This window comes from Mycteria americana, chromosome Z (assembly GCF_035582795.1).
Source record: "Mycteria americana isolate JAX WOST 10 ecotype Jacksonville Zoo and Gardens chromosome Z, USCA_MyAme_1.0, whole genome shotgun sequence".
NCBI classification, from domain to species: domain Eukaryota; kingdom Metazoa; phylum Chordata; class Aves; order Ciconiiformes; family Ciconiidae; genus Mycteria; species Mycteria americana.
The window spans coordinates 38,346,620-38,359,807 of record NC_134396.1 but is presented as its reverse complement, the minus strand read 5'-3'; the positions used below and the strand labels follow the sequence as shown (position 1 = coordinate 38,359,807).

The following is a 13,188-nucleotide window of genomic DNA, read 5'->3' as shown; positions in this document are numbered from 1 at the left end:
TTCAGATGACATGAGGCCATAGACAGGAATTTCTATGTTGGTCAACAGTGCCCAAATATAAAAGGCTTTTAGGTCCTACTGGGAAAGCACAAAAAGAAGGGCAGACCTCAAAATGAATGAAACGGCAACAGACTTCCAAAAACATTTAGAAGTTGATTATATAGAAGATGGGGATCAATTTGTTCTTCAGTTCCACTTGGTGAAAGAAAAGAAGACATCTATGTTATTGGAAATAAACAGTATTTCAGCTGTGCATTAGGAAGCAATTTTTAACTGTTAACACTAAAACAGCTTAGCTAGGTACTGTGGAAACTTTTTTATTGGAGGTTTCAAAGAACATGTTAGCAAAAACCTGCTTAAGATGGTCTGAGTATACTGCCTGTATTTCAGGGTAGGGGAATGGTCTACATAATCTCTTGAAATCTGTCCCTGTACTTCCATGATTTGGTCAGTGTAGGGCTAACTTGAGTTAGGATTAGTAAACTTGTTTTTCTTGGTCAAAGACTGTGGAGAGACAAGCACAGGAGATGTTAGGCAGCCACTCAAGATAGAAAGACTATGGCAAATTCCCTAGACACCAATCAGAACAGCCCAGATTATCAATCATTAGCAAAGCAAGAATCTTATTTTTATCTGTCTTTAGCTATGTAGGAAGAAGCCTTGAGCTCAGCATCTGGTACCTAAAGACCAAAATCTTGTTTAAATAGTATCATTAGTCGTTTCTAAAGAGAACGAAGATTTATATAGTTCATTATGCTTTTTCCTTTGTTTTTTAAATCTTCATTCAGCTTGGCAGTTAGATACCGTACTCCTGTATGTGCTTGTCTTGAGCCACAGAAAGTGAATCTGTTATGGCTTCAAACAGTGAACTTTGTTCAGGAAATGGCCTTTTTTTTCCTCTGAATAGAGGCTCTTGTAAACTGCTTACAGACATTTTATATCAAACTAAATCCCATGGGTTTTGAAAGCTTTCTATAACAAAGAGAAAAGCAATTGCATTATACAGAAGATGAATAACCTACTCAATTTAATTTGACTTTTTTCTTCAGAAGGAAATAAGGAAATGCAGCAGATTTAATCAGATGATTTGGATGCCTATCCTTTGAAGGGAGAAAATGGTGGAAAACAGGAGATAGAGAACATGCAAAAGCAAAGATTACACTGTGATATTGTTACCTTAAAACTTGCAGCTCTTCTTCAGAGTTCTGCACCTCATCTCTGAGTCGTCGCCAGCGAAGTAAAGCTTTCAATTCCTGCTGCCCTGCTACTTCATCATGTGACAGCTGCTTAGGGTACAAAAACACCGATCACTGATTGCTGTTTCCCAACAGACAACAATAATTTTCAGAAAGAGAAGCTTGTTTTGTTTCCCTTTAACATGGAGAAGATGCAGGAAACAGTACCAATACCCATGATTTAAAACAAAACCAAAAACCCCACAAACCAAAAAATAACAAAAAAATAACAGTTGCTGCTATTAAGAGTTAATAGCAGCACTAAGGAAAACAGAAGCCTTGATGTGCGCATCAAATCAATAGTCGGTTAAATATTTCTGCCTGAGGAGAGTGATGGGCATGTTGTTTTTCCTTTAGTGACTGGCCATAAGTGAACTGAATGGACAGGACAGATAGCTGGCCTATCGGTTTTGGTTGCATCTTTACTCTTCCCAGCCTTGAAAGCAAAGAGCTGCTTTGTGTCCTGACTTCACTCCTCTTTCCTACTACTTCTGACATACTCATGAAAGCTCCCTGTTGTATTTCCCCCCATTTACGTAATATTAACAGAGATGCATGCTTATGAAATAAATGCCAGGTTTTCAGCTTACAAATAACAACTAATCTATGTTCTTGAGTATAAAAAAAGATGGGAGATGGGAGAAAGCAAAAGCAGCTAATATTATCCCGCGCTACAACAATATTTCAGTCACATGAAATTATTGTCAGGCACTATGAAATTTACTTACAATCCTACAATTGTACGATTGCACAGCACCAAAACTACTCATAAATTCTAAAAAGAAAAAAAAAGGCAATAATATATTTTCTGACCTTATACATTAACAAGGGCACTAATCACCCTGTTTTGTTGCTTACTCCTTTCCATTCAGCTACGTGGAAGGGTTCTACTACAATGAAAATGCTTTCAAGTGACTCACAAAAGCATAGACTTAATGTGAACAGCTCACAGCAGAGGAGTGATGCTCAATGTAAGGGCAGAAATGAGCTTCAGGACCCGAAGGGAAAAGCAAAGTGTTTGGACAGCCTTCCTCTCCTTGTTCCAGAAACATGGTAAGTGACAAGGAATTCTGTTTTCTTTGGTGCTATAAATATGCCTGATACTTAATTAAATGGAGGCTCAGAAGAGTGTACGATGTCAGTTCCCAGTCCCACCTGCTCTTCCACAGGTGGAGCTCTGCAGACTTAAGGGGCAGAATCAGGGCCTGACACAAGCACGGGAAGAAATGACTAACACACGAAATGCTTGAAGTAGCAGAGGTACAATAAAAATAAGAATTGGATCAGAAAACCACTTTACTAGCTGACATGTAATTTATGAGCTTTTCACTTTAAGGCAGACAATGATTTCTAAGCCTCTGACATGAGGGTAACTCTTGCTGGGCAGTATAAGAGGAAGAAAGTGTAAGAGCTGGTGCCCTATTTCATCAGCTTTCATTTTGTTTTGAGGTACGCTTCTTGGCTGTCCACTGGACAAAACCAGACCACTTTAATTATGTACCTGGAATATTACAATATTCAGTAAGACTCTACTGATTATTCCAGTTTCAGGAACACAATACAAGTGGAAAGAATGCAGAGCAACCGTTTGATAGCTGAACTGTAATAATCGAGTAGTACATTCGTGGCAAGGTAATCATTGACAAACAGATGTTTCCATTCTTATTTGCACTGGCCTCTACCTCTGTAAAGATTAGTGTTCATGGTGGATTAGGAAAGACTTTTTATTTTTTTTTTTTAATCAAGTTATCATGCAAATTCCACTATTATTTTAAAAGACTTATCTTCATAACACAGGAGGTTTAATTTCTACCTAATTCACAGCAGGGTATATAATTTGATTTCCACATAATTCAATTGAGAAGTGATGTATCATCACCTTACCTGTTGTGCCCTAGCCCAAAATATATCTTCTAAAAAAGTGGCAAACCCTTCACTTAACCACTCTTCAGTCCAGTCACGAGCACCAATGGCCAGTCCAAACCAAGCATGAGCAATTTCATGGCACAAACGCGTTCCACAGAGATGGCTCCCTCCCGGTAATACACTCTGTGACAGGAAGATGATGTGTGGGCTGCACAATAGGAATGAGTGACAAAATACATTATTGACCTGTTATAACATGCATTGCATGGCCATAATAATGTATAGGCTTTATTAGCCTTGTTAGCCTGTTATTACTATATGCATGCTAGGTCATGACTGATAGTTTATAGCTCAGACGTTTTGAGGAATTAGGTTGTACTTTATTGTTGGTTGGCAGAGCATCAAACTAAAATTCTGCCAAGCAGTTGTTTTGTATTCAACCGTCAAACAGCTATTACCTGTAAGAAGTAACTTAAACCAAAGTTTTATATTTTTCAAATTACAAGACTGATTTATTTCAATAGAACCATTTATATATAAGCCAGGATAATAAAAGATGAGCAGGTATGAATATAGGCAGCAAGTATTTATCAGTTAAATGATCAAAGCTGGAAATAAATAAAGCAGAAACATTTTATAAAGAAAACAAATCACTATCCAAAAGCAACAAGAGCCATGTATAGTAAAGCACATGCGCTTGTTAAAACTTAAAACAAGCTAAAAAGATATCATCTGATGATAAGAGCTGATCATTTCTACAAATGCAGAGGAAGAACAACATCCTTTACCACAAGCAGAGAAGTGAGAAGGAGACTCAATATTTTTCAGTAAATATCTGCTTTTCACAACAGGGGAGAACAATGCAATCTGTATCTAGTCTTCTTTGCACTCAAGTACTATAAGAAGAAACTGGGGGAAAAACTGTTATGAATTATTGCTCTGCTACTGAAAACACTTACACTGAATTGCAAGTTACTGCAGTTCCCAACTCATGTTCTGCTGTAAGGCAGTTTCTGCTATGCTTATAGACATTACAGACGTTAATGTCTCAAAAGTTACATAATTTTTGGAATTAAGTACATCTAGGAAAGAAAAGTAGCAGAATTAAGCCCTCTGACTAACATGCAAGGGATTAACAGGGCACCGTGCCACCGATGCGAGTAGCAAGGGCACAAACCAAGACCACCGTCCGCAGACTATTCCTGCACTAACCCTCAGCATCCATAATCTGCATTTCAACTGTTTTCTCAACTCCAGACAGTTCAAAAGGAAATAAAGCATAATGGTAATACCTTTAAGACCCTGGGTCTTTAAAACTAAGTCTAGCCTTCTGAGCATGGGAGGGGAGCACATGGCCTCAAGACATTTCCAAGAGTCAAATATTATTCGTCAGTGTTCCAAAGAGCTTCCCCACCCGCCCTACCCGTCCGTTGGAAATGTTAAAAAAACACCCACATTTCTCTTGCAACCAGTTGAATGTCTGGAACTGAGACCATAAAATATGATACACACTTAAATAGAAAAACATATTCAGTAACCATCTCCTTATAAAATAATAATACTCAGCCAGCAAAGCAAGTTAATACATTTCAATCAGCTGGCATTGTAAAAAACAATGTAAGAAATTAAAGCACTAATAGAGGACTCAAGTCACAGAGAACACAGGAAGAAAAAAACAGCAGCTCTCCAAATCTTCGCCAAAAGCAATTCTGATTAAGAGAAGGGAGGGAGGGAGGGAGAGAGGGGGGAAAAGTGCAAGCACAGTAGCTGCAGAACATGATGAACCTTTTATTATAAAGCCCCTGATGAGAAGAATAACTGCAGCTTCAGGGGTATTACTTTGGTCAGTTGTAAGTAAGTGACCCCTAACTGTGGCATGTGTACAGTGCTACAAAGAAAAACTGCAGAAATGGACCAAGTAAATAACATTCCAGACATACTGCTGGCAGTGTTTCGGCCATTTGGTTAAGCAAAACAAAAGTAACTTCATGCCTTATAAACAGGCCCACAGAATGTTTTGCATTTTAAGTCTACTGTAGGTAAACACACAATAAAAGTAAAGATTGTATTTCCTGCTTTTTCCAATAACTTAAATAATAGAAATGCCACATTTGAACAATCTCCTTTATGGAAGGATTACAAATCACTTCAGTGAGAGAAATGTATACGAGTTAAAATTTTGGCCAAAGAATAAGAATACAACTTTCTACAAGGCCAAAAATAAGATTATGTGCTGCAGCAGAATTTAATTTTAGAGTCTGGGTACAGCCAGCAACTTCCTTGCCTGAGAACACCTTAATGATTCCTTTTATTTTGTTTGCCCTTAACAAGCATCTATATCTCTAATTCAGAGCCTCATATAGCAACAGATCACTACAGAGCAGTGCAGAGTTCCCATTTATCTTAAGAGTAATTTTATCAAAGACTGAACATGTTTCTGTAATATGTCCAGCATCTATTAGTTTGGGGAGAAGTTTGATTCTGTGTATTAGTTTAAAACCCAGATTCTCTATTTCCAATACATGTTTGAATTCCAGAAACTCTGCTCCACCTCTAGTGATACCAATCAAATCTACATTTTTTACATCATCTAGGATATGCAGTGTTATTCATTGCACATTGTTACTGTCAGTGTTGTTCCTAAAGGACTCAGTAATTCAAGAAAGTGTCTATGTGAAAAATAAGATAGTCAGGATGATGATTAAATTGCAATAGCCAAAAACTTTTTTTTTTTTTTTTTTTTTAACCAGAATAGGAATTTAGCCCCCTTACCATCCATTTCATTTACTAGGAACAAATCATAAGGCTTGATATCTGTTGCTTTCATTGGAATTGAAAAGGAAAGAAATCCATTCTTACACCAGGAACGGACAACGGTGATTCACCCCAGCAATTACATCAAGACCTGACAAGGTATGTGCAGCTTATAAATGCCTCTAGCTGATGTCTTTTCAAGTCGGGCCCAAGTTTCTAAAGCAGGCCAGAACAGGCTAGCTGGATGTGGTAAGGAAGATGGGAAACCTCTCCCAGTTAACAAAAAAATAAAAACCCCACCAGTCCTTTGCAGGAAGCTGGACAAGTTCCCGATAGCTCTTACAGAAAAAGAAATTAATGACTTGTTTTCAACAAGTATACACGTGGTTACACTTTTAAAACAAAAGGTTATTATTCTGAGCAGAATCACACCCTCATAACTTAGATCTTTGTATCATTTGACTGAAAGAAGGAACAAGTTCCCTCTCCCAGTTAAACTGCAGTTAAGGGAAATCTTAACACTGTTAACTATGGTATGAACGCATATGAAGGAAAACCTGAGCCCCAAAGGGAAAGAAATTTTTGGTGTGAAAGGCCAAAGGGTCCTGATGTTCCAATCATCCAAATCCACCCATGTTGATGTTCTTAATAAATGGTCTCTTTAACACATAAAAGGTTTCCAGTGAGTCCTAGAGCTCTGAGCAGTAATCTGACCAGTTGAGAGGCCAAATCTCTGAAAGCAATTTTGCAAAACTTTTTCTCCAGACTTATAACTTAGATGCAGGTGCCGCTTTGCACACAGGCTGCAGCAGCATGCTATCTTTGGCTGCTCACACTTAATCAGACGAGACACAGCACAAACTCTAGCCAAATGTATGTGCAAGAACTTAAGTACACATTTAAGTTAGGAACACGAAGCTCATTTCTAACAGACTTGTTGCATTCCTTTTGAAGTAGAAGTCTTTCCCTCTTAACACACAGGGATTTGCAGATAGATTTTCTTATATATTTATTGAAATAACAGAGCCAAGACCATATCAGCTGGAAAATTACGCTTCTGGAGTCAAAATCACTATTACAGATGGAAGTTATATAATTAAAAAAATCTTTTTCACGTTTTGAAAGTATTCCACATATTGCTTCTCTTTTCCTATTTATAAAAAGGTAGTCAGATAGTAAATGGGTTAGACAGTTATTGTACTTCTAGAAAATCCCTTCTTAAACACATAGAAGGGAGCAGGGGAAATCTCTCTAAAAATATTTTTATAGGAACACATTAAAATTAAGATATACATTTCAAGATTACTGGAATTTGAGAAAGCTAGACAATTAAATGACAGCTCTTTACATATAGTTTGTGCAATCTCTCATCACTTGCCTTCAACCTACATGATTCCAGTGATACAAAGAACAGTATTAGCATACTGTCAGCGGTATCTACATCAGACTTTGAATGTTAGCTTCATTTATCTTTGAGGACACTGGTGCCATTAGGATGCAGACACAAGAACATGCAACATCCAGCTACTCTATAATCTCCAGCATTCTGGTGTATGTTACAGTCCAGTACTGAGAGAACTACAAACAACCTTTTTAACCTCCTAGGTTTATAGTGTACCAGAAACTCAAATACACATGCAGATGCAGCTGTAGAGACGAGGATCTGGTAGTTAGAATATTCTCAGCATTGTTCCAGAAATAATGGAAACTTCGTGAAGTTTTCCCTTCCTACCATCACAGTGGGAAACCGAAAAGTGACTGGAAGTTACAGCTGAAAGTGATTCTAGAGCAGATGACTAACTTTTTAATCCATAAATCATGCAATAATACAGTAGGGTAGGCCATAGGGAAAGCGGACCAACCGCTGTGTGTGGGAAGGAGGATGGTATCAGCCAACTCAGTAGAGCAATTCAACATCCAAACTTCAAATTTCAGTCAAGCACCTAGTTAATGATCTGAACACCTGAGCTGCTCCATGAACTGGCAGACAATCACTTCAGTCTTGCTTATTTCACTGTATCAAACTAGATTAATCAGGATGTGTATAAACAAGGGTGAAACCCTCTCAGGAGAAACTCTCTTTATTACTGTTCAACAGCAAAACTGGTACTTGGCGTAAAACTGAAGAAATTATACAGTAAAAGGAAAAAGATAACATGAGCCTAAGCTCAAACAGCTGCTACACAAACAACTGGGTTTGTAACAACTCTTGATTTTTTCGCATTATCTCCAATCCCATACTATACTAAATGAACAGCCTTAAACTAAAAACCTGCATAAAAAGCCAGAATGTATTTATCACACACAACTGCAACATACACCACCTTCCAGTGTCTTTGGACTTACAAGTCAACTATTTATTTGATTTGTCCAGACATTATTCACAGAGGAAATTTTATAAATTTTCTTCAGATACCAAAATAGCTCTGGAACTTTATGATGAACAAAAATAAACTAAACTAAGCCACATTGAAAATATTGACAGGAGTTGACAAATGCAAATTTTTATATGCCAGGAGACATTACTTTGCTACTGCAAAAGGACCGATCATACTGACCCAAACAAAAAGGATACAGGTTTGATGTGCTTCAAAAAATAAACACAGAATTTGATGCACTCCCAGCTAAGATCAGCCTAAAGAAAAACTGTATCAAGCCATCTCATTCCCCATAACTCAATTCTCTTAACTGTGTGTTCACAAATTAAAAGATATGCTATATCCTTTCATGCTATATCATGTATATATTTGCGTAAATTTCCTCAAGATTTCAATCATAACTTGCTCTGAAACTTTTACATGAGTAAAAGGTCAAAGTATTAAAAAAAGAATCTGCAGTATTTTTAGATTATTTTTTAACAATAAAAAATTAACAAAAGTCAAGAAACAAACCAAACTACTGAAGAATTTATTTTTTCTGTTAAAATTAGATCAATGGGAACTAACCACATACAGGGTGATACATCTATTAACTTCTTATTTGAATACCATAGGACAGTCAATCCTAAAAGTGGAATTCATATTTCGTATTTCTGTCTTAGGGGACTACAAATATAAAATGCAGAGCTGTACCTGCTAAAACAAGATATTTATGTGCCCAACAAAATGCACATCTAGCAGACAGGAAACATTTTGGAGGTTTTAATTTTTGCACCAGTATTGCCAAAAATGTGCCTTATTCTTTTCTAATTGTTTCTAAAGCATGCTCTGTTTTGAAGTTCTAGCTTTCTTTTAGGCTCAGCTCCTCTGTGCTCCATCATCCAACCCAAATATCCAAAGTTAAAATGGTGGACTGAAACTATCCCTTCCCACAGAAGAGTTACAAGAATTTCCCTAGATCCAACTCTCAAGAACAGGAACACACCACAAGATGAACAATCTGGTAATAATGCAACTAATTTCTTTATCAATGCTGTCTCATCCTCTCTCTAACACACACAGAGCACACACATTGATAGTGCTAAGACAAAAAAACTTTAATTGGGGTTTTACAAAAATTCACAGAACAACTTCTCTGTGGCTGATACCCTGCTGCAGTCATATAATGGTAATAAATCCTACCTGCTTCAAATGTTCTGATTTGGGATGTGAACCAAGAAGGAAAGGACAGACGTTGTATTTTACATGAAGACTTCAGTCTGATGTCTGGGATCCAAGTATTGCCAGTGAGCTAACCCAACTTTGTAATAAGCTCATCAGGAATTAGAGGTGACAAGACCAACCAGCAGTCAACCCAAGTAAGAACTGTGGAGTTGAGGAGTTATTCATCAGTTGACCTGTGATGCCCCTAGGATGCCTAACAGCAACACTGGCTCACTTCTTTTCATCTGACACATTCTGTATCACAAAGAGGAACTTGCAGGGCACGAACCTGTTTTGGAGTCCTCCAGATTTTGTTTCCTAATATCTTATGTAAGCCCAACAATATCTGTTCACTTAGAAACTTCTGTACTCCCAGGATTTGCAACAGGCAGCAAATTGCCTCCTGTTGTACAGAAAGAAAAGCAAACACAGAAAATTGGGGGGGGAGAAGGAATTACAGATTCAAAACCTCAGCTTCCATCAAGATTTTTTTTATCCAGATTTGTTTGAAACCTCACACCCAAAAAACACGAAGTAATGGAATTCTCTTATAACAATCAATTACACAATACCTCCTAGTAACAAATGGCTACAATACTGTCAAAAATCTTACAGTCAGCTTTCAAAGAGAAACACCTTCAGGACTAAAGCTTTTCATATTGTATACCACACAATGAATTTTTCATATTTAACGGATTTAGTTAACTGATTTAGGAGTAAGTGCAAGTAAAGTGGCTTCAATAAATGCAAGCATGTGTTTCACTCTTAAAAAAAACCCTCTCTATACTTTATGGAGCTCAACTTTTAACCTTCACACTTCACATGCTCAAAAAGTACTGACACTGCTAACACTGAAAGTAATTTGTGAATCAGTGACACTGATTTCCAGATCCCTTACTAAGTATTCATACTACAAAATTGTATTGTTTCATGGCAGATGTTTCCAAACAAGTCTTACAAACTACACAACTCAATTAGTTTATTTTTTTCTTAAAAAACAGATAGATTGGAAGTCAATTTAGAGCACTTCAGTTAAAGAGCAAAGAAATCAAGATCTAGAAAGTCAAAATATTTCCAGTTCAGATTGTTCTGTGAATAGTATTTTAGGATATGGAATTTTTCACAGAAGAATCTTTTTTTTGTTTGACAGAAGACAGCTGATGCAAAGATCACAACAATGATAAAACATCTCTACTCTTGCTGACATAGGTAGCATCACAAAAGAGGTTCAGAGGCTGAGGGGAAAATTTTGTTCATGTCTGAGGAGCCAGAGGAAATACCACATTCCCACTAATTTCAGTAAGAACTGGAATATGAATGCAATATTTGGTTTACATTCTGGATTTGCTAAATTCCATCTTTCATATGAAACTTCTACCACATTTCTCTGAGTGCTTCCAAACATCAGAAAATGGCCAAACGAAGAAAAAGAAAGAAAAAGTTGTGCTATTAACCATGTGAAAATGGTTAATAACAAATAGTACTGTGGAAAGTCTCTATTAGAACCATGCATTTATATTAATTGTCTTTCATTTAAAGCTGATTTATAAGACTAGGATCACAAAATTCACCTTAAGCACTTGCTGAAATAAAAAAAAGTTAACAGAAAATAGCAATGGACAGCCATTGATAATTATAATTAATTATTTTAATTTATCATATTATTTTAACAAGAAGGTAATGGAAACAGATGTAGATACAGGTACTCACACCTCTCATTTTGTAAATACAAAATGGTTTTCTGTGATAATATTTTTTTTTAGGTTTCCTTCTCATATACCAAAGGGAAGACTAAAAAAAGGAATCTCTTGTTTTATATTAGAAATGCACACAGCATTTGTTTCAGAGCCTTTTCAAACTATTCTTTGTATTCTTGCTAAAATGATTAATATGATGAACAGTCTCTAACAACATTTCTCAGTTCCAGTCTAAGTGATGGCATTTGTCACTGATGGATGATATTATTTGATCATGGATGGATTTAATTATTTGTAGCTTTCCATCACTGTTATTACTGGAAGACCTGGATTTCCTTTTACTACATCATGAAGTTTCTGGCAGATATTAACACAGCTGACAGCCAAAGTGCAAATAACCAACTATGATAAATAGTCAGACAGAAAGAGCAAAATGTATCTGCTTCTCCATATTCAGTGAAAATTCACTCAAGTTAAGGGCCTATACATCAGTGGTCTCAAAACTGACATGGACAAGGCAAACTAAAATAAAGAATGGGTCATTTTTTCTTCATTTAACATATAGAAGAAAGCTTTTATCCACACATACCAGAACAAAAGAACAACAAACAACAACAAACAAGCCAAACCAACAAGAAAAAAGGAAAAGAGATTGCTTCTTCTTCCAAGTATTTCAGGTTTCTTTCCTCAACGTAAAGCTCGTGGTATCACTTTTCTAAAAGTAGCAAGGAAATGAAATGTGCACGAAGGCAGAAGTGGTTCTTATTAAATCTCTACAAACTACATGTTAAAGTAGCATCACAAACCAAACCAAACCTAAGGAATGCTCTTGTTTTTTAAGGATCCCTATCACAAATACTTCACCTGCAGACCGAGAAAACTTCAGATACATCCCTGATTCATTCAGGAAATCCCAAACATTACTGGAGGAGAGAGCGCTACAAATCCCTGATATTTCTAAGAAAAAATAAATAAAAAGCTAAAGCTCAGAGTTTTAAAAAAAAGATCAGAACTTCTCAAATCACAAAAGAGTCAAGAGATTCAATTCTTTTAACTTTTCAGTTCATATCCAATACACTCTTGCTTGTTGTGCCAACTACAAATGTGGGAGCAAACAATGAGATTAAAATAATTATCCAATTTGCATGTGATCTCATTTTTGCCCATAAGCAGTATCACCCACAATTCTTGCTTTTAAGAATTGGTACCTAGAAATGCATTTTCTGAAGCCTTTCATTTTACTTACTTAAAAGAAGGGGTGCAAATCCAACACTATCAAGTCTATTCTAATTTTCAACATCCCTGCTAAAAAGCATTATTTCTACTATGCCTTTATCCTCTGTATATACAAATGCTACAACAGTCTGCGCACTTGTCTTAAAAATGATTCAGGCAATAGAAATTTAACTCACTAGTCCTACTATCATCCATTACCTGTTTTTCTTATTTTTGTCATCTATAAACAGTACGTAAACTGACATAAAATGCATGCTTTCATTTCACTGAATGAGGATCCAATGCTTATTGTTACACTGATTAACGAGATACATGTTGTTAGGAAAAAAAGAGAGAACATAGAAGAATACGTAATGGCTTCAAAATTATTTTCTTAGTTTATTCTGTGCAGCAGCTATACAAGCCTTCTTTTTTGTGTGCGTCAGTCAATAAGATATCTGTTGTGCTTTTGCACAAAGAACAAAGATGCCTTTATCAATTCTCAAAAGTCTGTAGGACAAACCATTCATGCTGTCAAACCCCCTAAAAGCCTTTCAGCAAATAATGAAATCCATCAGTGACAAATGTCAACATACTAATTTGTTAAATACAGAACAAAAGCAACATTCAGAAGAGGTGCCTCATTTCATGTTATATCAGCCCTTCAATTTGTAACAACTTTATGGCAGCCCACAGATCATGCAATATTAAAACAGAACAGCATTATAATTATTAAAACTAGAACAATCTACTCTCCTTACAATAAATGCTTAATAGTTCAACAAACTGTAAACAAAATCTTTTGGGAACATCAAACTCTTTGCAATGCATTCATTTTCC

The 13,188-nt window shown here is 36.3% G+C and overlaps 1 protein-coding gene across 13 annotated transcripts in view; it reads right to left on the bottom strand.

Moving 5' to 3' along the window:
- AOPEP (aminopeptidase O (putative)) overlaps positions 1 to 13,188 on the bottom strand; it is a 208,725-nt gene that overhangs the window by 119,178 nt on the left and 76,359 nt on the right. For 12 of the 13 annotated variants that reach the window (XM_075526833.1, XM_075526844.1, XM_075526840.1 and 9 more), the window contains exons 7-8: positions 3,120 to 3,309; positions 1,177 to 1,286 (exon numbers count right to left, since the gene is read on the bottom strand). In XM_075526833.1, the coding sequence (XP_075382948.1) occupies positions 1,177 to 1,286; positions 3,120 to 3,309 (300 nt within the window). The remainder of the gene's footprint in view (positions 1 to 1,176; positions 1,287 to 3,119; positions 3,310 to 13,188) is intronic. The other variant, XM_075526837.1, reaches the window with a different exon arrangement.